The 25,157-nt window shown below is 34.8% G+C and overlaps 2 protein-coding genes across 8 annotated transcripts in view; both read right to left on the reverse strand.

Moving 5' to 3' along the window:
• Positions 1 to 23,308, reverse strand: part of LOC113522291 (fibroblast growth factor 22) — a 255,657-nt gene extending 232,349 nt beyond the window's left edge. For 2 of the 7 annotated variants that reach the window (XM_052900422.1, XM_052900400.1), the window contains exon 1: positions 22,293 to 23,308. The gene's annotated coding sequence lies outside the window, so the exon portion shown is untranslated. The remainder of the gene's footprint in view (positions 1 to 22,292) is intronic. The other 5 variants (XM_052900421.1, XM_052900416.1, XM_052900404.1 and 2 more) reach the window with 5 other exon arrangements.
• On the reverse strand, positions 9,725 to 13,681 carry LOC113517668 (uncharacterized protein K02A2.6-like). Its single transcript, XM_052900528.1, has 3 exons — positions 11,039 to 13,681; positions 10,595 to 10,828; positions 9,725 to 10,438 (listed from the first exon to the last, which is right to left on the reverse strand). Exons 1-3 carry the CDS (start codon positions 13,679 to 13,681, stop codon positions 9,725 to 9,727), a joined length of 3,591 nt encoding a protein of 1,196 aa, XP_052756488.1.
• Positions 23,309 to 25,157: the final 1,849 nt, after the last annotated feature.

The raw sequence follows: 25,157 nt of genomic DNA on the forward strand, positions 1-25,157 counted from the left end.
ATTCAAAATTGATGATGAATGTAAAATAAATTTAAAGTATATAAATGAATTTATTTTCTAAATAAATAAATTTAAATTTAATAACTTAATAAATATATTTAGTTGCTAAATAAATAAAATTTTATGGCTTGATAAATAAATTCAATTACCTAATAAATAAAGTTAACAATTTACTAGTTTAACAAACAAATTTTATGGTTTAATAAATACATTTAATTAGTGAATAAATAAATTTAACAGTTTAATAATAAATTTACTTGTTTAATAAATAAATTTAACAATTTTAATATATAAATCTATCGAAGACTATTAAACTCACTTTCGTTTGAAACGGTACCTTGATATATCTATCTGTACCGAGTTTATGGTCTCTTGAGCGGTGGTATCCGCAACTATTAATCGAGTTGAAGTGTTAATTACCACTTTAATAGCACTTAAAAGAACTTCAGGAGCACATTTGCGTGTGGCGATATCGCATTTTAGATTTTATCCCAAATTAAAAAGGATTTACCTCTTCGATTTATTAAACTTAAGGAGAGAAAAAGAGTTTTGAATCAACTAACGCTAGAAATAAATTAGAAGAGCTCGTACACTTTGCATATACATAGATGTTGAGATTTAACTAGAAAATAAATATATTTAGAACTAATACTAATAATTTTTAGTTAGTAATTGACTGTCACCTTCAAGGCAATGCACTTTTGAATGCGGATGTTCGGCATATTCTGGACCCCTCTGATTACACAGTTATTTTTGAACAGCAGTGCTATGACCCTGTTTGGGAGGATCTGACAATGTCTCCCCTCTTCAACTTGGTCATATATCCGCATCATAAACATTGTAAACAGCATTCACAATTTGCACACAATTTCCTCTGTTCAGTGGGACAACTTGTAACTGAAAATAAATTCAGTTAAATATAATAATGCATGGGTTATTTAATATGCTCACGACTCTAATTCTAATTTTAGGTAGTCAGAAATATCAAATATAACACTCGACTTGTGCACATCTTACTCCTAAACGGAAAAATCAAGACTTATTTTACCTTATATCTTATTTTAATTTACATTATTTATTTGTTATATTATGTAGCAAAGAGATTGCCATGTGGTCCCAGCATAGAACGTGCCACCACTTCCTTTCGCATGGGTGGTCGTAAGAGGCAACTAAGGGAACTTAATAGTCGAATGATAGGCAGCAGCGTCCATTTCAAAACATCATCAAAAGCTAACAGCGGTTGTCAATCCGCATGTCAAGCATGGGAATTACTGGCAAAACCCCCCTTTATGGGGAAGGCATACGTTCAACAGTGGACAATCAACGGTTGATATGATGATACCAAAGATAATGATAAATAAATACATAAACGTCTCCTATAATTAAATTTCTTGATTCACAATAAAAGTCACTTTAATTCTAACAAAATACATATGGGACTAACATGGGAATGCAATTGAATGCAAATAGAATTAACAAAAATTGCAGTTACCTTATCGTATACACACAAAAAAGTTCTGACGAATTGTGAACTGCGTCTTTTTTTAATATTTTCGAAATTCTAAAATCAACTATTACAAATATAAAAAATAATAATAATTGAATGACTATAAAATTTGTTTTTTTTTTTATGCAACTTAACCAAACAAATAAACTTATGGCCAACAAACTGACGGCTTACCTGATGAAAAGTGGTAACCGTCGCCTATAGACATGAACAGTATCATGTCTATAACTGAGTATACTGTTTCACTCATGATACCTCCTATGCTTTGTCATTTCTGAGGACTGAGGTATTATGCCTCTGTACCTTGTAAATTTACTGCCATATCCTACCCTTCAAACCGAAACACAACCATGCAAACATAACTGCTTCACGGTAGAAACACAGGTGTCTAAGCAAACGACTTTTGTACAAAGTCTCCCTCTAATATTGTCTTTGAATTAAAGCTATAGATGTTTGCATGCTGTACTTTTATCGGTTAGCGTGTACAGACACAAGTCGACTAAGATCCTGTACGTGATAGTAATCAGGGCCAACGAAGTGTGCTATTTGTGTTCTGTTAAAAATAATATACTCGTATCAACTGCCGATAGGCGTGTGATGCAATTGTCCGGCGACTGTTTGAAAGTGACTAATTAGTTTCTTATTGCATTTTGTAATATCATGTCGAAGGCTATCAGCAATATCAGAACAAAAGATGAAGTCTTGTTAATGGTAAAAATGATAGATAAATGTGGAAATTTCCACAAATCATCATCGTTATTATCATGTCAATCCTCAACGGTCCACTGCTGAACATAAGCCTCGCTTAGGGGGTTTTGTCAGTAGTTGCCAAGCTTGGCAGGCGGATTGGCAACCACAGTCAGGCTTTAGAGATATTTTAAAAGGGACTCTGCTGCCCATCTCTCGACCTCCCTTAGTCGGCCTTTACGACATTTTATGACATTTTAAATAATGACTTTATATATATCCCGATTCGATTTCATATACTTGGCAAAAAGGTCTTATTTTGCAGAATTTGAGTGAACTTTTGCTAATGGAATATTTAAATAGGAATTAATGTTAGATAAATTTGCATTAAGATAACAGAAGGAAACACCCACCAAAAACTTCCAGAATTGTGTAATCAACCCAAAGAGTTTTAAAAAGTTTTTTTTAACTACAAATAATTGAAAGAAAAACACAGATAAAATAATAGTTATTACGTAAGCAAAACAAATTTTAAAAAACCTGGATCAAAGTAAGAATTGAATGATGAAAAAATTTTGTATTTCTCTTTGGCAACACATGAAATAAATGACGATTAACGATAAAGGTAACAGTATTTACGAGCTTTGTAAGAAGAGAATAAACATTCTGAAAATTTACAAGCAACTTGTTGGAATGTAACATATGATCATTTACGTGTGACTAATCATCAATTATTTGTAACACCATCCAATACAAATATGTCATGTGGGATGGCACTGTGGGTGGTTTTTTATTTACTTTTCATTAATGACTTTTAGCTGTTTCTTTCTGTACACCTGCATCTAAGACTTAAGTACTCATCATGCCTTTGATTCGTTAGATCGATGCAGCAAGATTTTTTATCATTTGACGGCTATCAATAAGAGCGAGCATCACTTTCATTTATACACGTTATCTTTTGCATGATCTATTCATCTTTACTGTAAAGATCCACAGAATATAATATTTATTTTATTTATTTATTTAACACTTTACTGCACCAACATAACAGGATTTGTTGAACAATTTAGTACAAAAGGCGGTCTTATTGCTGAGCAATCTCTTCCAGACAACCTTTGGATAGAAGGAATTAAAGCATAAGTTGGTAGGTGGCGCATTAAAAGAAATAGATCTGTAAAAAATATGTGCTTTCAGAAATCTTTGAATATTTCCTCATATGTTACAAGCTTTTCTGTGATTTTAAACATAAAAATAAGATACTTTCCACTTCATTAAACAAATATACAACATCGAGCTGTTCCAACCAAATAATTTGCTATTTATGTCACACAGTGATTTTTATTTGTTTTTTATTAATTATTACGCACGCCTCAACTATGTCTAGACTAGAATAATATATTTGTTAACACATGACTGTTACAGCGTTACCTCATTGTATATTTAGAACATCTGAACTGTAACTAGTTTTATGATTGAAGTCACTCTAAACTCTAAATCTTAAGTTATTGTTTCACGCTGTATAACTAACATTAATTTCTGTATTGCTCATTTTAGTACGTAACTTCTCTAAAAGATCATTCTTTGCTTATTAGTCATCATTATCTTACTTTTATTCTAATAAGAGTTTTATTTTAAATTGAAAACTCTCATATTTCTCTTCATGTTTAAATTCTTTAGGTTCTTTATCTTTATGTATATTTAATTATTTATTGTATTTGTTTTTCAATTTTTTTTTATTTTAGTAATTTCTTTTCTGTTAGCCGTCGTTACTATTTCAATTTCTTTATAATTCTAATTAACTAAATCTTATTTTATTTTGAAAACTTATCAATTATCAACATCATATCAGCCGTTATCTGCCCTTTACCGAATATACACCCTCTATTTAGAGAATTTTCCAGTATTTGCCACGTTTGGCAGGCGGTTTGAAATACGCAATCAGGCTTTGGTGTTATTTAGATTCCCTTAATCGCCTTTTACGACACCAACAGGAAAGAAAGGGATTACCCATTCTATACCGAGGCTACACGGCGATTTTAATGCAAACTTATTAATATTTTATTTAAATTATAACATCTGACACGTCAGTCATATACGTGAAATCAGCAAAATTGCAATACCGGAATTCATAAGTCTTTTTATTTTAGATTCTAGACAATAGTTGAATTCGTCATTCGAGTTAATACGGAACAATTATTAAAATGCAAACAATACAGATAAAAAAGAGAGGCATGAAAAGATGGATAAAAGGCCTATGTCCGAAGATGGATGAGACAAAGGGCTGATATAGATGGGAGAAAACTGATTTCATTAGAATTCTCCATACAATGAGACCTTATTATGAATCAGTGATCATGATTAGTGATTGCATAATAAATGCTTACGAACACAAAAGATGATAAAAGCGTAGATAATCAGTTAAATACAACTGGCATAAAAGAAAAAAAAAGTTGTAGCAATTTGATTAAATAAAATTAATGATGCTTCGAAATTTAAAAACGCTACTGACAAATCAAGTACGCCCATCGCAACGTGCTCTAGTTATCACAAAATCAATTTCATTCCCAGTAGATAATAATTGTGATGGTTAATGACGAATTTAAAAGAAATTGCCTATGTAATACGCGCTAAGTACATCGGACTCGTTTCCGAACGGTCAGGTTTCCGGTTCGGGTACCCTGTTATTTCTTGCAGTTAACCTCTAAAATGCTGCTTGCCGTGTGTACGTTGACATTTATCATTATAATATTTGGACTGATATGCAATTTTAGACTACGTTTACACCGCATCCTTTTAAAAGTCTGTCGTGGCTTTGTATGCTGTAGAGTTAACAGACTTCTAATTGGAGGAGGTTAAGTATGACTATATTTCCAATTGACTTTAAAAAGTTGTATTTTTTTACGTTTATTACTCTGATTCTGTTTTGGGAAATTCTTTTTTATCTATAAAAATATACTTATAGATTGATCCCATGGAAACTTTAATAAAATCGATTCAATAGTTTAGTTATCAAAATAACTGGTAATTAAAGCTGATTATTATCATTATTAGACGTTATTATTTTTACTAATTTTGAACCTTTTTTTCCATTATTCATGAACTTTTGAAGCGAAATCTGTCTAACACTAAATATAAATATGATTGTTTCCTCAATACCAAAATTAGTGTTGAGGAAATATATTTTATATAGGAAATAATATTTTCTCGGTATTAATTGATTTATTAATTAATCACGTTCAAACAGTTTTTATTATGGATTTAAAAATAATTGAATATACAGATTTTTTTATGAGTTTTCGAACTGCAAATTAGCAGACAGCTCACCTGATGGAAAGTAATAACACTGAGAACTATTGTGTGGTAAAAGTTATATTCTAAATTTTTTTTTTTATATAACTTAGTACGGCAGACAAGCTGACGGCCCACCTGATGAAAAGTAATAACCGTCGCCTATAGACATCAACAGTACCATAGACATAACAGAGAGTACTCGTATACTGTCTCGCCCATAATATTCTTCATGCGTTGCCATTCCTGAGGACTAATCTGTTATGGCCCTGTACCCTATAATTTCATTGCTATACCCCACCCTTCAAACCGTAACACAGCCATGCAAATACAACTGCTTCACAACACACACGAATGGGACAAAGGTACTCAAGCAGAGGACTTTTGTACAAAGTCTGTCTCTCTCTTCCTCTTTTGTCATCAAAATGTTATATCCATGGTATTGCTCATGTCTATAGGCGACGATTACCACTTTCCATTAGGTGGGCCGTCAGCTTGTTTGCCATTTTAAGTTGTATAAAAAATGGATAAAAAATATCTTATAATTAAGTTTATGTAATTAATTATTCTTTTTTTATATATTGTTAATCTTTATAATCTGTATCATTCTTTAAAGGGAACAATAAAGAGTCATTCATTCATTCATTTATTCATTCATTTATTCATTCATTCATCCATTCATTCATTCTATAAATAATATTATAAATTATGTAAGATTTTACTCATTTATATTAGATACACGATTGAACCCAAGGTTACAGTTATTTTTATATAAATATATCAAAATGACTACATTAATATATGCATTGAGCGCAAATACATCATATTATATTCAACCTATACCAGTTTATCTACAACTTATCATAGTTTAGGTAATGAGTGAGTAAGTATGTAGTTTATAGTAGACGTGGATAATATATAGCAATATCTATATACTCGAGTTACAATATCTGTATACTGGTACCTTAACAAATGTGTTAAAAGTCTGGTGGTCTACCATGAAATGAAATTTCGAATTTTCATGCTCAATTTCGTGTTTTTGTTCATACCGAAATCGACCCAGTAAATGGAGCTTAACATTTCGTTTTACATAAAAACTATCCTAATAGTGCAGAGGAACGATATTTTTACATTTTTAAACGACATGTATAATGTAATTTTATTACCAAATTTCTGTTTCGTTTCGTATCGGAAAATACTTCATGGTAGGCCCACTGTTATCCAAATAATAATATTTAATAACAGACTTTTAACATATTCGAAAATAGATATCCGACCGATATGGACGATATCGAAATGAGTGATGCATTTTTTCCCGCCATCAATATTCACAGAAACCCAATATATAGATATCGGTTCGGTATCCATAATACCAGTGCCTAGTTTGTAAACAAACGTGATAGGGTTTTCTTAAAGTAAGCTATTGTTTTCATAACAAGATAGCTTTATCAGTTTTATAAACTAGAATACCAAATAAAATGACGTCCCATATGACGAGTACTAGTTATCATCACGTATACCTACATATCGAACTGTTACTACACCTGAGAACTGAGTATTTGTTATAATAACTAGTTTTCGCCTGCAGTCTTGCACACGTATTGTGTTTCCCCTCTAATAAGAATTTTTCTAAACTAAACCTAAACCAGAATGTTTTTAACATCTCTGTAAATTATTAATTCTTATTTATTCCTTTTTTTCCGTCTCTAGGGAAAGTAGATAAAGTTTTATTTGAGAAATCAGTTTAGTGTACGATAGGGCTGATATACCTGAAGAAGGTAAAAGCCCTTAAAAATATATAAAAAAAATCTTTTTTTAACGAATGCTTGCGTTATTTAGTTATTATTAAATAAAAACCAACAGCTATAGAATTTCATTATAACAAAAGAAAAAGGAAATTACAGATTTTGATAAATGAAAACAAAATTTAATTAGATGTGTATGACATTAAAATAACCTATTTGTAGCTTTATTTTTATAAGCCCACGATTCAAATTTCAGTTTTCTAGACTTAGTAATTTTGGTTGATAATTAGTGAAGACAAAAGATTTTATAAGTAAAGATTATCTTAAGTTATTATGTCAACTGTTAAATGTCCACTTTTGAACATAAGCCTTTCCCATAAGGGGAATTTTGCCAGTATTTACCAAGCTTGTCAGACGGATTGGCAAGCGCAGGCTTTTAGGACCGCCTTACTGTACTTATACAACTGTATCGTTATATTTGTTAACAGTCTTGCTAATTCCTTATATTCTGTAATGCAAATAAAGTATACTCATTCATTCATTCATTCATCGTCTTTCATAAAATGAAACCAATATTAATAATTACACGCCAATTATTTACTATGAAACAACCGTACGCTTGTTTGTCATCAATGTAGTATGTACCAATAAAAAAGTCAAAGTTCAGCTAACTTGCATTGGTCAATGTCGTGAACCAACAAACGTTTTTTAATGCTGTTAAAATTTTTTCCAATATGTGATAAATTCGCGTCATAGAAACGAATAAATTTCATTTGATTGGTGCGAAGGGCAGTGACCTCGCGATGTCTGTTACAATGTTAATTCATATACGAGTAAGTACATACAATAGACTTTTTTTAATGCAACTTAGAATGGCAAACAAGCTGACGGCCCACCTGATGGAAAGTGGTAACCGTCGCCTATAGATATGAGCAATACGAGGTCTGTCCGGAAAGTTCGTATAAAAGTGTTCTGGAATGCGAGAAAGAGGAGTGGGGAGGCCAGGTAAGCGCAGGACCCCTTCCTTATGTCCCTAACAATGCTTCAGTTCTGGTCTGACCGCCGTGCGGTGCGAACTGGCTTGTCACGCCATCTGTGAAGTTACCTCTTAACGAAACCCCGTCGGCATGGAGCCCGCTTCCGTTGAAGAGCAGCGCGTCGTAATCAAGTTTCTCTCGAAACTCGGCAAGAATGGCCGTGAAATTTTTGCCGATCTCAGAACAGTTTATGGGGATGATGCTGTGAAGGAACCAACCGTCCACAAGTGGCTAAAAAGATTCAGAGAGGGCCGAGAAAGCGTTCAAGATGACCCACGTTCAGGACGTCCTTCCACTTCACATTCCGACGAAAACGTGGAAAGAATTCGAACTTGTGTTAATGGGGACCGTCGTTTAACGGTCAGACAGGTGGCTGAAGAGCTTAATTTGGGCAAAACCGTGGTCCACGAAATTCTAAGAAACGAACTTCAAATGAAAAAAATTTGCGCCAAGATCGTTCCGTGAGTTTTTGAGTAAAAATTCCATTACGGTGACCGAACACCCCCCCTATTCGCCGGATTTGGCCCCGTGTGACTTCTTCTTGTTCCCAAAAACCAAATTGGTACTTCGGGGGCGGCATTTGGGGGACATAAATGAGATAAAAAAAGCTACGACGGGGCAGCTGAGAAACCTACAACCAGAGGACTTTCAAGGAGCCTTCTCACAGTGGAAACGGCGTTGGCACAAGTGCATTATGTCACAGGGGGAGTACTTTGAAGGGGATAAAATTGATTTACCTGAATAATTGTAAAATAAAATTTTTAAAAAACTTTTATACGTACTTTCCGGACAAACCTCGTACTATGGGCATAACAGAGTATACTGTTTCGCCCATGATACCCCCCAATGCGTTGCCATCCTTGTTATTCTTCTGTACCCTGTAAATTCACTGCCATATCACACCCTTCAAACCGAAACACAGCCATGCAAACACAACTGCTTTACGGTAGAAACACGAATGCGACAGAGGTGCCCAAGGAAATTACTTTTGTACAAAGTCTCCCTCTGGTGATGAAGTATGATTTGTGTGATCAAAAAATCTTTTAATCAATCACACAATTTTTCTGCTGTAATGTATGATAATGGAATGGTAACCCCGCTTGTGCTATCGGTATTGTAGTGAATGTAATGAAACGTCTCGAGTGTGAACAACAACTACTTTATTACTGTAGTACCCACATATATATTTATTTTATAATTACCCACGACATCTCCCCCCAAATTATATAAAACAAACAATGTAATCAAGTTCTAAAGAATATAACAAAAGGGTACACTCTATCTCCTTAAATATACTGTATTATATATGAATTGTACAATACTTCTTATATACTATATTAAGTAACCCATCACCTTAATTACCCGTTATAAAAAAAAAAATGAAATAGAAATAAAAAATAGAAACATTTATGTATATATATAATATAAAAAGTATTTTATAAATAATAAGTATTTTATTTTTACAATTTTTTCCGTAGGCGTTGAATAGCCACTGCTTTAGCTTTGCGGATGAGCTGTTCACTATTAAGATTCGAAGCCTCGTCACTGCTAGTACATGAATACTCACACGCATCGTTAAATTGTTCGTCTTTACCATGGTCACTATGCATTGCTTGTGGATCACTTTCACACCTAATCAAGTGACGGCGATTTCGCCTATACCTGGCACCGACACTATTTTTGACAATGTAAGAACGAGGAGTGTCAGCGCGCCCCACTATCTTTCCTCTGCTCCTAATCTTTCCATCTATACAGATTACTGAGTCACCTTCTCTTAACATAGGAAGAGTTTTACTGTGCTGATCATAGTACATTTTATTGTTATTTTGTTTATGTAACATAGTTTGGTACTCAGAAGGATCGACAGGTTTTGGTTTTAACAGATTTTCATGTACTGGCAATTGACAACGCAACCTGCGACCCATCAGCAACTGCGCAGGAGAACTCAACCCATCCCTAGGTGTATTTCTATAGTTAAGAAGAGCTAAATCAAAATCTCCGTTACTTTTAATAGATTTATTTAAAATCATTTTAATAGTTTGAACTGCGCGTTCACTTTTACCATTCGCCTGCGGGTAATTCGGCGAGGACGTCACATGGTTGAAACCCCACACATTAGCAAAATTTTTGAACTCTCGGCTAGTGTATTGAGTCCCGTTATCACTTATCAGTACCTTGGGTATGCCATGACGTGAAAAAATATTTTTTATGTTTTGAATGACTAAGTTAGAAGTTAAATTATTTAATTTACATACCTCTATATAATTAGAATAATAATCAACAATAATTAGGAAATATTTACGATTAAATTCAAATATATCTGAGCCGACCTTTTCCCACGGCAGAGCTGGAATCTCCATAGGAAGCAATGGCTCCTTAGCAGGTCTGTTTGAGTGCTCCTGACAGGTGTGACATCGCTTTACAAACTGCTCTATGTCACGTGACATACTCGGCCAAAACATAACTTGCCTCGCGCGCCGCTTGCACCGATCTATACCTAGATGCCCTTCATGAACTATTTTTAACATTTCTTCTCTTAATTCTTTAGGTATAAGTACCTGATCCTGTTTAAATATAACATTATCGACTATCAAAAGCTCATCTTTTATCGACCAATATAACTTTGCTTCATTTGCAACGTTATATTTGTGCTTAGGCCATCCGTAATTTATATAATTTAATAATATATTAAGTTCATGATCATTTTTAGTTTTTCTTTTTATTAATGTGAGTTTATCATTTGAAATAGGAATGTTTTGAATAATAATTTTCACCTGGTAAGTTATATTAGAATGCATTTCTTCACTATATAGATCGGGAAGCGCCGCACGAGACAACATATCGGCTATAAACATATATTTTCCTGGCACGTATGTTACAGTCAAATCGTAACACTGTAACCTCAGTAACATACGTTGCAGACGCGCCGGGACAGACGCTAAAGGTTTTTTAAATATTCCTTCTAAGGGTTTGTGATCCGATTCCACAATGACGCCCTTTTGCCCATATATGTACTGATGGAATCGTTCACAACCAAAAACGATAGCTAACATCTCTTTTTCCACCTGTGCATACCGGGTTTGCGCATCTGTAAGCGTACGGGAAGCGTATTCGACGGGGCGACCGCCTTGCATCAACACTGCGCCCAGTGCATTTCGCGATGCGTCCACAGACAACCGCACTGGCTGCGTCGGATTGTACAGCGCCAGCACGCCCGCTCCACACACACACTCTTTGAGTTGGTCGAACGCGCTTTGCTCGCTATCCTCCCACCGCCAGTAATTATCTTTCTTCAATAGACTTGTTAACGGAATGGCTATTTCTGAGTAATTTGGAATAAATTTTGATAAGTAATTTACTGCCCCTAAAAACCGCTCGAGATCTTTTTTATCTTTTGGTATTTGCATTTCTTTAATGGCTTTAATCTTATTATAATCCGGTCTCATTCCCTTAGAATCAAACACATGGCCCAGAGAAGTCACTTCCTGAACTCCAATTTTGCATTTCTGTTTATTAAATTTTAAGTTTATTTCCTTCGCTCTATTTAATAACGCTTTCAATCTCATATCGTGAATCTGCCGAGTTTCCCCCCATACTATTACATCGTCAACATAATTATCTACACCCTCCAGGTCTTCCAGGTGTTGACGTAATTTGGCGTGAAAAACCTCTGACGCGCAATTAATACCAAACGGCAGACGTAAAAATTGATACCGTCCAAAAGGCGTGCTGAAAGTGCATAAGTCCGCGCTCTCATCATCCAGTACCACGGCCCAGAAGCCTGCGTTTGCGTCAAGAACTGAAAAGTATCGAGCTCCGTGTAAGCGAGATGCTAATTCCGACACAGTCGGCAACTGGAAGTGAGCACGTTGAATAGCTCTGTTCAGTTCTCGTGGATCCAAGCACACCCTGATTCCATTATCCTTTTTCGCCACCAACACCAGAGGATGTACCCATTGAGTTGGATGATTCACCTTCCTGATGACCCCTAAATCTACCATTTTATTAAGCTCCTGTGCTAAGCGATCGCGTAACCCATGAGTAATTTTCCTCGACGCACATATGACAGGTGGAACCGAGCTATCAGTTACTATGTGATACTTTCCGGGCAAACACCCTAAACCTTTAAATAAGTCATTATAGTTGGATAGTTCAATAGACATTATACGCTTGATTAGCCCTAACTCCTCGCAAGAGTTCCGTCCCAGCACGCTGCTACATTCTATGTCCGCTACAGCAAATTTGAGATTATAAATAATATTTTTATAATACCAAGGTATAGTACAGATTCCTTTTAATGGAATCGTGTCATGCGTGTATGATAATAAAGATATATTCTTTTTTACAATTATGTTCGGATCGAAACCTAATTTTAAAAATGTACTATAGGATATTATGTTACAATCGGCCCCCGAGTCCAATTTAAAATTTTCATGTCCATTTTCGCACGTTAATATTTGAAACCAGCCCCCTGAATGGTCACCACAGTCGACGGACGAAATATAAAAAATATCATTTTCCGGTTCACTACTCACAACATCACATTCCACTCCATATACTCGCCCGGCCCGAGCGCGGCCGGCGTTATGAAAAAAATTATTTGACTTACACATGCGCGCGAAGTGTCCATGATTACCGCAAACGTAACAGCTGACTCGTTGCGCGGGGCACTCGCTGTCGCTGCACCGCGCGGAGCCACAAGCGCGGCACGGAGACCGCGCGGCCCGCGGCGCAAGCGCATCCGCGGCCGGCCCCCTGCGGTTGATTCCGCGCGCCGCGCCGCTCGCCGCCCGCCGCGGCCAGCCGCGCGCCGCCGACCGCCCGCGACCGCGCGCCGACACCGCGTCCACGCGCGCCGTGTCACCACTCGACCCTATCTGACGGCAGCTCTCCTGGGACACCTCCTCCGCTTGGCAAATTTTTATGACCTTATCTAGGTTGAGGTCATCGCACCGCAACAGTCTGTCCCTGACAGTGGAATGTCGAATTCCACAGACGATTCTATCCCTGATCAACTCCTCTTCCAGGGTGGTGAACTCGCATGTTTTGCTCAGAAGACGCAGGGCGGTGACGTATTGTTGTATAGATTCCCCTTCATCTTGGTTACGCGTAAAAAACTTGTATCTCATTAACGTTACATTCGGCTTTGTTCCAAAATAATTATCAAACTTTTTCATCAATACCGCGACGTCATCGCGCTCACTGTCTTCGTCGAATGTGAACGTTTGATATACATCGAAGCCATCCGGGCCGATTAGATTTACCATTAGACTAGCTTGGACACTCGAGCGCTCCGAGGCTACACCAGAAGCCTTCAAAAATAACATGAATTGTTGTTTCCATTTTTTCCAAGCGTCGGCCCGGCTTACGGGGCCACCGTCCATATTTAATTCTGCAGGCGGACGCGCGTGCTCCATTATTACACTTTATACTACACCACACCAACACAATGACACAAATATATTTCTAATACTATTATTTAATGTTATACACTGATTTATAACAATTTTAAACACGTTAAGGATTCGTAATCTTTTATACCGCTGTCACCATGTAGTGAATGTAATGAAACGTCTCGAGTGTGAACAACAACTACTTTATTACTGTAGTACCCACATATATATTTATTTTATAATTACCCACGACAGGTATACGCAGGCATGGCGCCTGGATATACTGATAGGGATGCTAGGTGAGAATGAAAAGGCAGGGCAGTTAGCCCATCGTGATGAATACACCTGGAATTCAGCACGATGGTTTCCAGGGGGGACCACGTGGAGGTCGTCCTGTTGAGGTATATTGCTAGTAATGGGCCTATTAGAACTCATTAGTAACAATTTCTGTCCCCCCCCCCTGTTATACAGGGTAGCTATTCCAAAGATGTATAAAAATATTGTAGGTACATAACACACACATATACAGGTAGAGACTGGCTGAAAACCAGCGCTGTGCAGCTGTACACATTGCACTTGGACACTCACAGCATCAGCTGAGCCAGTTTCTTTTGCCTAATATGAGATACTTCTTATATATTGACCAGAGAGAGACTTTGTACAAAAGTCGTTTGCTTGGGCAACTCTAAGGGTGGGATATGGCAGTGAATTTACAGGGTACAGAGGGATAACACCTGAGTCCTCAGGAAAGGCAACGCATGGGAAAAACAGTATACACTTATGTCCATGGTACTGCTCATACCTATAGGCGATGGTTACCATTTTACACATCGATGTACTATAAAAAATTTTTTTTATATATTTTGTATTTTTCTTTGTAATTGTGTTTTGCTGGCAATAAATATTTTCTATTCTATTTTATAACATCTCGTCATTTGTATTTCAAGTAAGTCTGGTGAATCATGGACTTTTTGTATATGTTACGTGACATTCGTCATATATACCAGTCTCTATTGTTATTTCCGCGTCGATCAATGAGGTCAAGCGACTTTTAATGTTGCTATCCGTTGGATGGGTGACCGTACTGAATGTTTAATGCAATAATCGTTGCATTATACATTCATGTATTTACACTATAAATATACCACATAATACACTGTGACACTTTTTTTATACAACTTACTGACGGCCTACCTGATGGAAAGTGGTAACCGTCGCCTATAGACATGAGCAGTACTATGGACAAAACAGAGTATATTGTTTCGCCCATGATACCCCCCATGCGTTGCCATTCCTGAGGACTCAGGTATTCGGTATTCCTCATGTGTTGCCATTCTCAGATTAGGGTATGATAAGGCTGGCATATCCTTATAGGATAAAAGCCTCTAAATAAAAAAATTAAAAAAAAAAAACAATTAAAATGTTATACCTGTGTCCCATAAACCAATGCTTACTTTTTAAACCGGGGAAAATGGGATTGTGTGAAAGTAATGCGATCTAACTATATCTCCACCCGGTTCTCTCTAAAAACCATCATAATTTATTATTCTTGAATTCATCACGATAGGCCAACTAACCTGCTTTCATCCTCACCTATCATCTGTCACTAGTGTCCCACCAGCGTATACCGATAGCGCAGGCGGGGTCACCATTTCATTTTCACCCGTTAAAAAAACTCAAGAAACAAATAACAAATGTAGCTCTAGTGAAATGCCCCTTAAGTATTTTAGCCAATTACCCCTTTTTTCAAAAATTTATATTTGTATATATCCAAAATGTCGATTTTTAAATAAACTTACAAGCAATATAAAGCAGCGTGTACACATTCCGAACTATAAATTAACAGCTCGAATTAAAATAAATACCGTGAAAACATTATTTTGGAGACGATTATTTTATCATACGATGATGATGACGTGCTGTAAATATTATCATCATCATTCATTATTATCCCACCGTTGGGCATAAATCTTTCCCACTAACAGAATTAACCTCCTATTAGTAGACTAAGCCTCTTATTCATAAAAAGTTAAAAACAAAGTTCTTTAACAAATCTATTTTACCTTTTTTTTATACCACGAAGGTGGTAAACAAGCATACAGCCCGTCTTATGATAAACGGTCACTGTAGCCTATAGACGCCTGCAACACTACAGGTATCACGTGCGCCTTATCGACCCTGAAGAAACTTTAATATACCCCCCCCCCCCCTACTTACATAAATCCCATAATAAATATTACACTATTCTATGTCACTTTTTTCAAATTGAGAATTTAGTACAAAAGAAAGAGACAAAATAGTTCATTCAACAGCTAAAGTAGGTTTATGAGAAATTTCACTTTTTTATGAATAAGAAGGTATATATCCAAAAAAAAGGTGCGTACAGGAAATACCGAGCAAGGCAGGTAGGTTATTATATAGCATTATTTTGATACACACACACACACACACACATATTTATAACTAATAATTTACGTATACAATGTAATTCGGCAATTGTAATGCGACATACAATGTATTTGTGGGAGCGCGTAATTTTGTTTGGATAAAAGGTTAAACGGAGTCCACCGTATATTGTGGCGATAATGAGTTAACAGTACATAGTAACAAAAACCCATTCAAGTGCAACTCGTATTTCTGCAGTTCGTTTAAAATAATTTCCAATATTTTTCCTTTATTTAATTTATTACTTCGTCACATAAAATTTACACCAAATTTTTGTAACAAACAGTTTGTTCTTTAAAAATACAACTGTGAAAACCGTATCCAATTAAATGTAGTACTTTTTAAGTAATGCCTAAATAAATATACAGACAGACACAAAAACAAATATTTCAAATAATTTTATCTTCTATTGCATATCTTCTACATCGTCAAGACTACTCTTATAATTTGTCCTTAAATAAAATCTTTTTTTATTTATTTATTAAACTTTAATACACCTAGTGTAAATGGCGGATACCATATGACGTTATCTATCAGTCGATCATAGACAGAAATAATATAAAGGTTGCAACCAGAGGGAGACTTTGTACAAAAGTCGATTGCTTTGGTACCTCTGTCCCATTCGTGTTTCAACCGTGAAGCAGTTGTGTTTGCATGGCTGTGTTTCGGTTTGAAGGGTGGGATATGGCGCGAATTTAATGGGTACAGAGGAATAACACCTGAGTCCTCAGGAATGGAAACGAATGGGGGATATCATGGGCGAAACAGTATACTCTGCTATGTTCATGGTACTGCTCATGTCTATAGGCGACGGTTACCACTTTCCATCAAGTGGACCGTCAGCTTGTTTGCCATTCTAAGTTGTATAAAAAAAACGTGATGAGCAAAGAAATAAAAAAAACAATATTAAATTAAAACAGTAATTTAAAAATAACGTACATATAATACTCACGTTAGCTAAATTATACATACCATCTTCTATTTACAATTTTATTATATCATATTATATAAAAACAGAACTTTTTTATTTGTTTTAATTCATAAAAATAATGCTATTGTAAGTGTAAACGCAACTTAATACAAGTCGATTGCATAGCAACTCCGCAGGCAATCGGACGCCCGCCTACCGAATCGGAGTAAGTCAAAAATTGCAAAAAAAACGACAGGCTTATCACCCGCTTGTATCATCACGAGCACTTACGCGCCGCACTCGATTTGTACGAAATAAAAAAGATTTCAATGGTACGAAATTATTACGCTCATTCGGCTGATAGTTATCGAAACTTTTCCACTGTATATTTGTTAATGACATATTATTTAGAAAAGAAACACAATTGCCCAATAGATATTTATTTACATACATTATTAATTTATATATTTAAATCTAAAGATTATTAAATATTTATGAATAAAAATAATTTGAAGTAAACAACCTGTAACCTGTAAACAGCCTGAAAAATAAGCAAGCTAAAGTGACAATGGGCTGGTCATATAGCTCGAAGAACTAACAACCGACGAGGAAGAAACGTTCTTGAGTGGCGACCCCGTACAGACAAACGCAGTGTGGGACGACCCCCTACTAGATGAAGTAACGACCTCAAAATGCATTGCAGGGAGTTAGTGGATACAGATGGCTCAGGACCGTTCCTTTTGGTAATCTATGAGAAAGGCCTCTATGTATGAGGATGATGGTGATGATGAAACAACCATCAATGTACTGAACAATGGATTCTCAAAGTGTTCTATACAAAAACGTGCTAGTCTATTTCTAACTGCACGTGGTTCATACGAGAAAAATTCGAATATGAAAATAGAAATTCTCCGTAATCGGATCATCAAACACATAGGCGTTTTTGTAAATAATGTAAACGTGATACGCTGTGATAGTGTCTAAAACAGTGCGTATAATTAGACAGACTTATTTAATTTTATGAAATTTCCATATCACTAACTAAAATAAAATTATACAAAATTTTATGTAAATCTAACAAATATATATTGTAATAATTAAAAAAAAATAGCCGGCTTATGATTTTCAACCAACTCCAAAAAAGAGGATGTTCACAACTCGACTATATTTTTATAATAATACACCATTATTTTAAAGTAAAATGAAGGATATATAGTAACAGATCTAATTGAAACTGAAAAAGAAGTTGGTAATGTCTAATAATTATTTTTATCTCAACTAGTGACGATGAATAAATTTAATTATTTTATTTATATCATAAGTTTTGTTTGTTTCAAATTCGTTCCACTTTCGTTTCCATTATTATGTCCACTCAGGTATTTTCCTCGATCATTAAAATATTCAATTTGATGTTAAAACCTTCAACGAGTCCGGAGTTTAGTTTATGGTCGTCATTTGTACGCTTTTCTACGTTGAGTTATCGCGCATTCGATGCGCATACGCATTCTACATCTTTTCGATGACTAAAATGCTACTGCCATCTACTACAAAGTGCATTATTTCACTATTAAAATGCACCAATTGAATGAGACAAATTAACTGTAAATAAAACGTCCTACATTGTAAACTATGTACCTACTCATACACTCTCAGTTAAATTAATTCAATAACTTCTATATCATAGACAATTTATTTTTTACTCTTATGAAATAAAATACGAATGATCATATAATTAACGATGAATAAAATAGTCTATGGCATAAATATGCCGATAACAATCCAATACAAACAATTACAGTAGAAATAATACCAATCAGTCGGTCGAAGCCCTCATAGTGTTTACATCGAACAAATTGGCCATATTCAGAAGGGAGACCGAATTAGAAGTACCCGAAACTAACGAGCCTCTTTAAAAGAATTCGTTTAGAAGAAGTGTAGTATATAAAGTCAAAGACAGACACAGATGGAAAAATATTATTAGAGAAACGATGATTCTACTGGGGAGTCACAATACTCAATAACTGAAGAATACAATGAGAGGAGGAGGAGGTAGTACATATATCAAGATAGAAGGAGGGATGTTACAAAAAAGAGCATTAACGGTAAACACTTGTTATAAATGGTTTACAGTAGAACGTGGAGAAAATATTGTCAGTGTATTTAGCGATCTGATAAATGTGCATTGCATATTAGCTGCGGGCTGTCTGTAAATCGGAGCACAGCGACATAACAGGAATAGGTATTTCATATTTTACGGGTGCTCATAAAAAGCAACAATAAACGTTACGTTAACGACTCCCTTGAACTAGGAAGTGATTTGGCTATATTTAGTTGACGCTTCGTTCAACAACTATGCATTTGTCACGGACTGATTTCGCAATAACTGGTTTAAAGTGTCTCGGCTTCTTTGGACGATGTCCGCGGATAAACATCAGTGGCATTTTAGGCCCTTCCCTAAATTAAGGTTAATTGAGTTTTCGATTATATTTATTGAGCCTTCGTCATTTGTTTGTTCATTTAAATAATTAAATAGCTTATTATTATAGTTTTCACACGATTGTTATGCTGATAATAATAAACAACATCCTTATGAATTAGATAATGTTAATGTACTTCATTTACTATCGAGTATTTAACTTGTCAATAAGCATCAACGTAGTGCAAAGTAAAATAATCGTCAGTCGCCAGTATGAATTCAGAATCATTGCAATTATTTCGCATTCACAGCACTATTCTTTAATTAATATAAGAGACAAAAGTTGCGAATGACTAAAATTACATAATATAATACGTTACTCAAATCCAGAAACCCTCTCAGAACATGCAATTTTATTAAAGACAGAAATCTTAATGTTTAACTAAAGACGACAAATAATATATGATCATTATAAGCACTTTCTAATGAAGGTAATGTAAAAATATTTGAATATATTTCAAATAATACTGGAAATAATACGTATAATCATTGACAATAATATATAAATACTACAACTCTAAGACATAAACATGAGGAACAATACTATGAACGTGACAAAACAGTTTTTAAATTAAATTACTACGTATAACTGATAGCTCGGTTACCTGCACTATTAGCTCACAAAAGCAGTCTGGTAACGACATTGTATAAAACTGAAGCACCTCTTGAATTAGACGTCAAATCGATACTTGCATATAATCGCTAGTTTATTTAAATCTTTAATCGATCTTGATTTAAGGAAACACTTCTTCTTGGTTTTCAAATTAACTAGTCAACATTTTAAAGGTGCAAACTTATAGGTTAAACAAATTCAATATCAATGCAAGATATTGGTATCTTATTGGAATATTATCGAGATAAGAAAACCCTATCTGAAATTTGATTTTAAATTTACTCACACGTGTCGATTTATTTGCGGAATAACCAAAGATAAGGAATAATTGTTTACTGTTTCTTTTTCAAGTTTACTTTCATTTCATTCTCCCATACTTGATTGATTTTAAACGATGGATCTCGAATTTAGTCCCTGGTTGAATTCTTTCGTCATGTTTGTATTTCAAATCATATTGTACCTATTTATAATATTTGCTTTTGGCAAGAGTGGCGATTATTCTAAATATAATTATTACAGCAATAACTTGATTTAAACGATAAGAAGAGACCTTTGTCCAATATTACATCCTGTATCTTTAAACATTATCAACATTTAAAAAATGTTGGCCAAGACATGTTAAATACAGTCGGAACAACCGTGATCAATCATCAAGTTGAAGACTTCCTCTAAATTTTTCGGTTGCTTGATAACATAAACGGGGCAATAGATAAGTAATTTATATCTAGCCTTATCGTCCATTGTATACTTTCTTCACGTTATCAACTATCAAATCAGTGCGAGATATGGGTAGGCCTTCTGACATATAGATAATAGAATAGAAGAAATCCAAATTACATAGTAGATTATAGACTGTCACATATTCATTTCTATCAGGAGTAAGAGAAATTACAGGTAATGTATTATTTTTAGTTTTAACAAAATATTCGTGCGAGGTCATTGTTTGATGTGCAGACGGCGGCTCGCGTAAAAACTGTTTTGTCTCGTATCCAACTGAATATAATGTATAATTTACAAGTGTTTACATAATTAGTCATTATCTTGTTCGTTTAAATAATGTATGTAATCAGTAAGTACGAATAGAATCAGACATAGTACCAACCGCTCTAATTTGATTAACAAGTGCCGATAACAATACAAATTTCAATTTATAATAAACCAAAGATAATGAGGTAGACGGTGATATAATTAAACTTAAAATCAAGCAAGAAAATTAAATTTTTATAATAAATTAATTCAGAATTTAAAAGATAGAATCAACGTGAAGGCAATAGTTAGTTACTCTTATAAAATATAATGGAATCAAAATGGTACTACAGGTCATATAAAACGAAAATAATTTTTAATATATTAATGCGTAACAAAATAATCTTTAATCAAATAAACTAAAAAAATAATATTAAGTACAAAAAAAATCTACAACCAAATAGTTTTAATATTTATTTATTTAATTAGATATCGTGCTATATTAGGTATGTGCTCCGCATTTAGAACGGTAATGAGTTACAAGCACTATTACTTTAAGAATATTTTAAAATCGTCGCTTGGTAACATACTTTTGAACTTTTGGATTAAATTAATGAGAATTCCATCAAATTTCAATATTTGAAGTAAGTGTACCATAGTTGTTTAATTAGCTGACTAATTACAAGGTCAACTACATTTAGACTTAAGAATTTAACATTTAGTTTAAGATGTTAATTATCGTATTTAGAAATATATATATATTTTAGAGAAATTACATCTAGATCTTGCTAGATATAGACATCTATATAATGGATACGTTTTCAGATACGCATGTGTTATAACGAGGTTTTAAAATATTTCAACTGTTTTTGTAACGACTTAGTACTTGGCAAACACGAACGTTTCATTGACGTTTTCTAGGTAATAAGGTGATTAGCCTTCTGCTAGTCGAGATAGATAGACTATTGTGCTGATCGTTTAGCTCAGAAATAATATTGCTAGTATTTATAAACATCCTATGACCTCTCTGAATGAGTATTTTTTTTTATTTTCGATTTTATTTTCATTGTGCTTTTTTTTTCACGTCTTTAAGATATGTGTTATCTTTTTTATGTATTAGTTATTTTTTATTGACTTACCTAATCAACATTAGCTACGTTACACATGTCACGTTCCGCTTATATATAATATAATTTCTTAATGTTAACCATATAGGGACACTTACCTGTGTCAATCTTTAGATTTAGCTATCGATTAGCAAAAATCAGAGCAGCACATTGGATAACGAAGTTGCACTTTCGAAATACGGTTCACACTCTCGTCTCTTCAAAACCGCGCAAGTTTCCCAACGTACCGTGTCACTTTCGTACTGTTTCTGACTGGATCGTATTCACTTGTGGTTATAGTAACTCTAACTGAACACTGGTATTGGTTTAATCGACATCACACAAGGAAGGTAACTGATACTAGAAACATTTCCCAACGGCGTTTGTGTGAGAGCTGAAAATCACGCACTATAATAATGACACATGATCCACTTGAGGGTAAACTTAAAACTCTCGTTATGGTACCGAAAATATCATAGAGAAAAAACACGGTAATCATTTACCTAGAGAAAACTGAAAAATTATAATGGACGAAACAAAAACCAATAAATGCCAAATGTTTACTTAAATAATTGGTGCGGCGTGTGAAACGAAGGCTAAAGGTGGGCAAACTTACACAGATCCGTGCCAAAAGAAATTTTGTTAAGCAATTAGCGGATAACTGTCATCTGACGATAAGCAAACAAACTTTTTTTCAGAACAAAACTTTTGCATTGCACGTTTCGTAACAGGGCACCACGGAGCATATGTCGTTACATTAAAATCGGCCTAAATCTGTCTGCACACCGCACACACGTGGATACTTAGTTGAAAAATTTCACCGGCGTGAAAAGACTCAAGTTTTCCACGTCCGGCCTTCGCTGCATTGTTATGCAACGGATACCGTATACGCTGCCAAATCGCAAATTTAAGAGCACGAGTTCGGAAAAATTGCAACCGGAAAAATTATAACCTCAAAGTGAAAGCGGCGGAAAGTTTGTCCGTGTTTTACTCTATGATTTTTTCTGGTTTGTCACTGATCACATGTTCGTCGACGTATCGTCGTTTGCTGAGAGCGTGTTCGGGTGTGCGCTCGGCCGGTATCGAGTGGCAACGGAGCGGCATGACGTGACCGCGCCGCGTGAAATCTCGCGCGTTACTGAGCCCGCTTTGCTATCTGAACTCTGGTCCGATACACTTTACGTCTTCAAAAAAGCTCCAACCTATCACTGGGTACTGTCCGCAGCACAAACTAGTTTGCGAATGTACAGTGTGAAAAAGTGACTTTTGGAATTTTTTACTAATTTTGGGTTGTGCCGTTTCGGTTAGCTGGCCATGGTATTGGTTAAATATTTATCGTAACTGAAACGATCACAGGAGTTCACTATGGGGTTATTTGTTGTATTAACAAATTTATATTATTGTTAATATATATAAAAACGAAGAAGGACTAAAATAAAGACAGATGATTAGTAAAGAACCTGAAATCAATGAAAACTTTATTGCACACTTTTTTCTATCATACACTACATGTTCCAAATAATTGACTGGATGTATCACGTAGCTTCACTCGCGTGAATCAGTATATAAACTTTCTTTTAAATTAGAACATAACCTATCCATGCACCAAATTTCATTCAAATCCGTTCAGTAGTTTTTACATGAAAGAGTAACAAACATCCATGCATCTTCCCAGTCTTTCCCATTTACATTTTTATTATTATTTTATTTTTATAGTATTCGTATTTTCTAGAGGAAATTAGAAACTTTATATATTTATTTATAATATATGAGTGGCATAATTTATTTATTTATTAAATACAAGAAATTTACAACGCGAGTACATTAGACCCCACACTAGGCGAAACTGTATCGCGGGAGTCCATATGAGATTACCAAGAAACAGTGATTTACAAATATAAATTAAATTAATAATATTTTTTTTCTTCTCTCTTTCTTCTTTCTTTCTATATACACATACCTTATAAGAATTCCATAAAAAAAACCTAATATTTTTTATAATAAAATTATGGGGTATAATTAAAAATATGTATTAGTTTAAGAAAGAAATAAGATCAGTTCACTTTCAATATCAACCTGTATATTGTAAAAAATAGACTTTAAAGAAATTTAAACCATATTTTACTAACGTATACATATAATATCGTGCCGTGTGGTCCCGGCATAGAATAGGCCACCCCTTCCATTCCCGTAAATATCATAAAAAACGACTAAGGTAACTTAATAGTCGAGGGATAGGTAGAAGCGTTTCTCTTAAAACAACGCCAAAGCCTAAATGCAATTGCCAACCCTGTCTGCCAAGCATGGCACCTACTGGCAAACCCCCCCCCCCCCCCCTATGGAAGAGACCTATGTTCAGCAGTGGACAGTTTTTTTTTTAATGGATGATAATGGAATGGTAACCCCGCCTGCGCTATCGGTATACACTGGCAGGGCACCGGTGAAGAATGATAGGTGAGGATGAAGCAGGTCAGTTAGCCCACCGTGACGAATCTAACAATAAATTAATCACGATGGTTTCCAGGGGGAACCATGAGGAGATCGACCTGGCAGAATATATTGCTAGTAATGGGGCTACTAATCTCCATTACTAACAATCCCTTCTCCCCTATATATATATATATATATATATATATATATATATAACCAGATGGAGACTTTGTACAAAAGTCGTTTTCTTGGGTATTATTCGTGTTTCATCTGTAAAGCAGTTGTGTTTGCATGGCTGTGTTTCGGTTTGAAGGGTGGGATATGGCGTAAATTTACAGGGTACAGAGGAATAACACCTGAATCCTCAGGAATAGTAACGCATGGGGGGTATCATGGGTGAAACAGTATACTCTGTTATGTCCATGGTACTGCTCATATCTATAGGCGATGGTTACCACTTTCCATCAGGTGGACCGTCAGCTTGTTTGCCATTCTAAGTTGTATACAAAAAAAATATACGCGTTAAAATAATTTTCCTTCCAAAATTGCAAATG

Source organism: Galleria mellonella, unplaced genomic scaffold (genome assembly GCF_026898425.1).
Source record: "Galleria mellonella isolate WM207_F2 unplaced genomic scaffold, CSIRO_AGI_GalMel_v1 utg1267, whole genome shotgun sequence".
In the NCBI taxonomy this organism is placed as follows: Eukaryota; Metazoa; Arthropoda; class Insecta; order Lepidoptera; family Pyralidae; genus Galleria; species Galleria mellonella.

Bases quoted from the DNA above. Each gene is read 5' to 3' on its own strand.
- LOC113517668 (XM_052900528.1), bottom strand. From the start codon at position 13,681: ATGGAGCACGCGCGTCCGCCTGCAGAATTAAATATGGACGGTGGCCCC. The intron at 10,829-11,038 runs GTGAAAATTATT...ATATTTAAACAG, and splicing joins ATTCTAATATAACTTACCAG to GATCAGGTACTTATACCTAA. The intron at 10,439-10,594 runs GTCGGCTCAGAT...GGCATACCCAAG, and splicing joins CAGCTCTGCCGTGGGAAAAG to GTACTGATAAGTGATAACGG.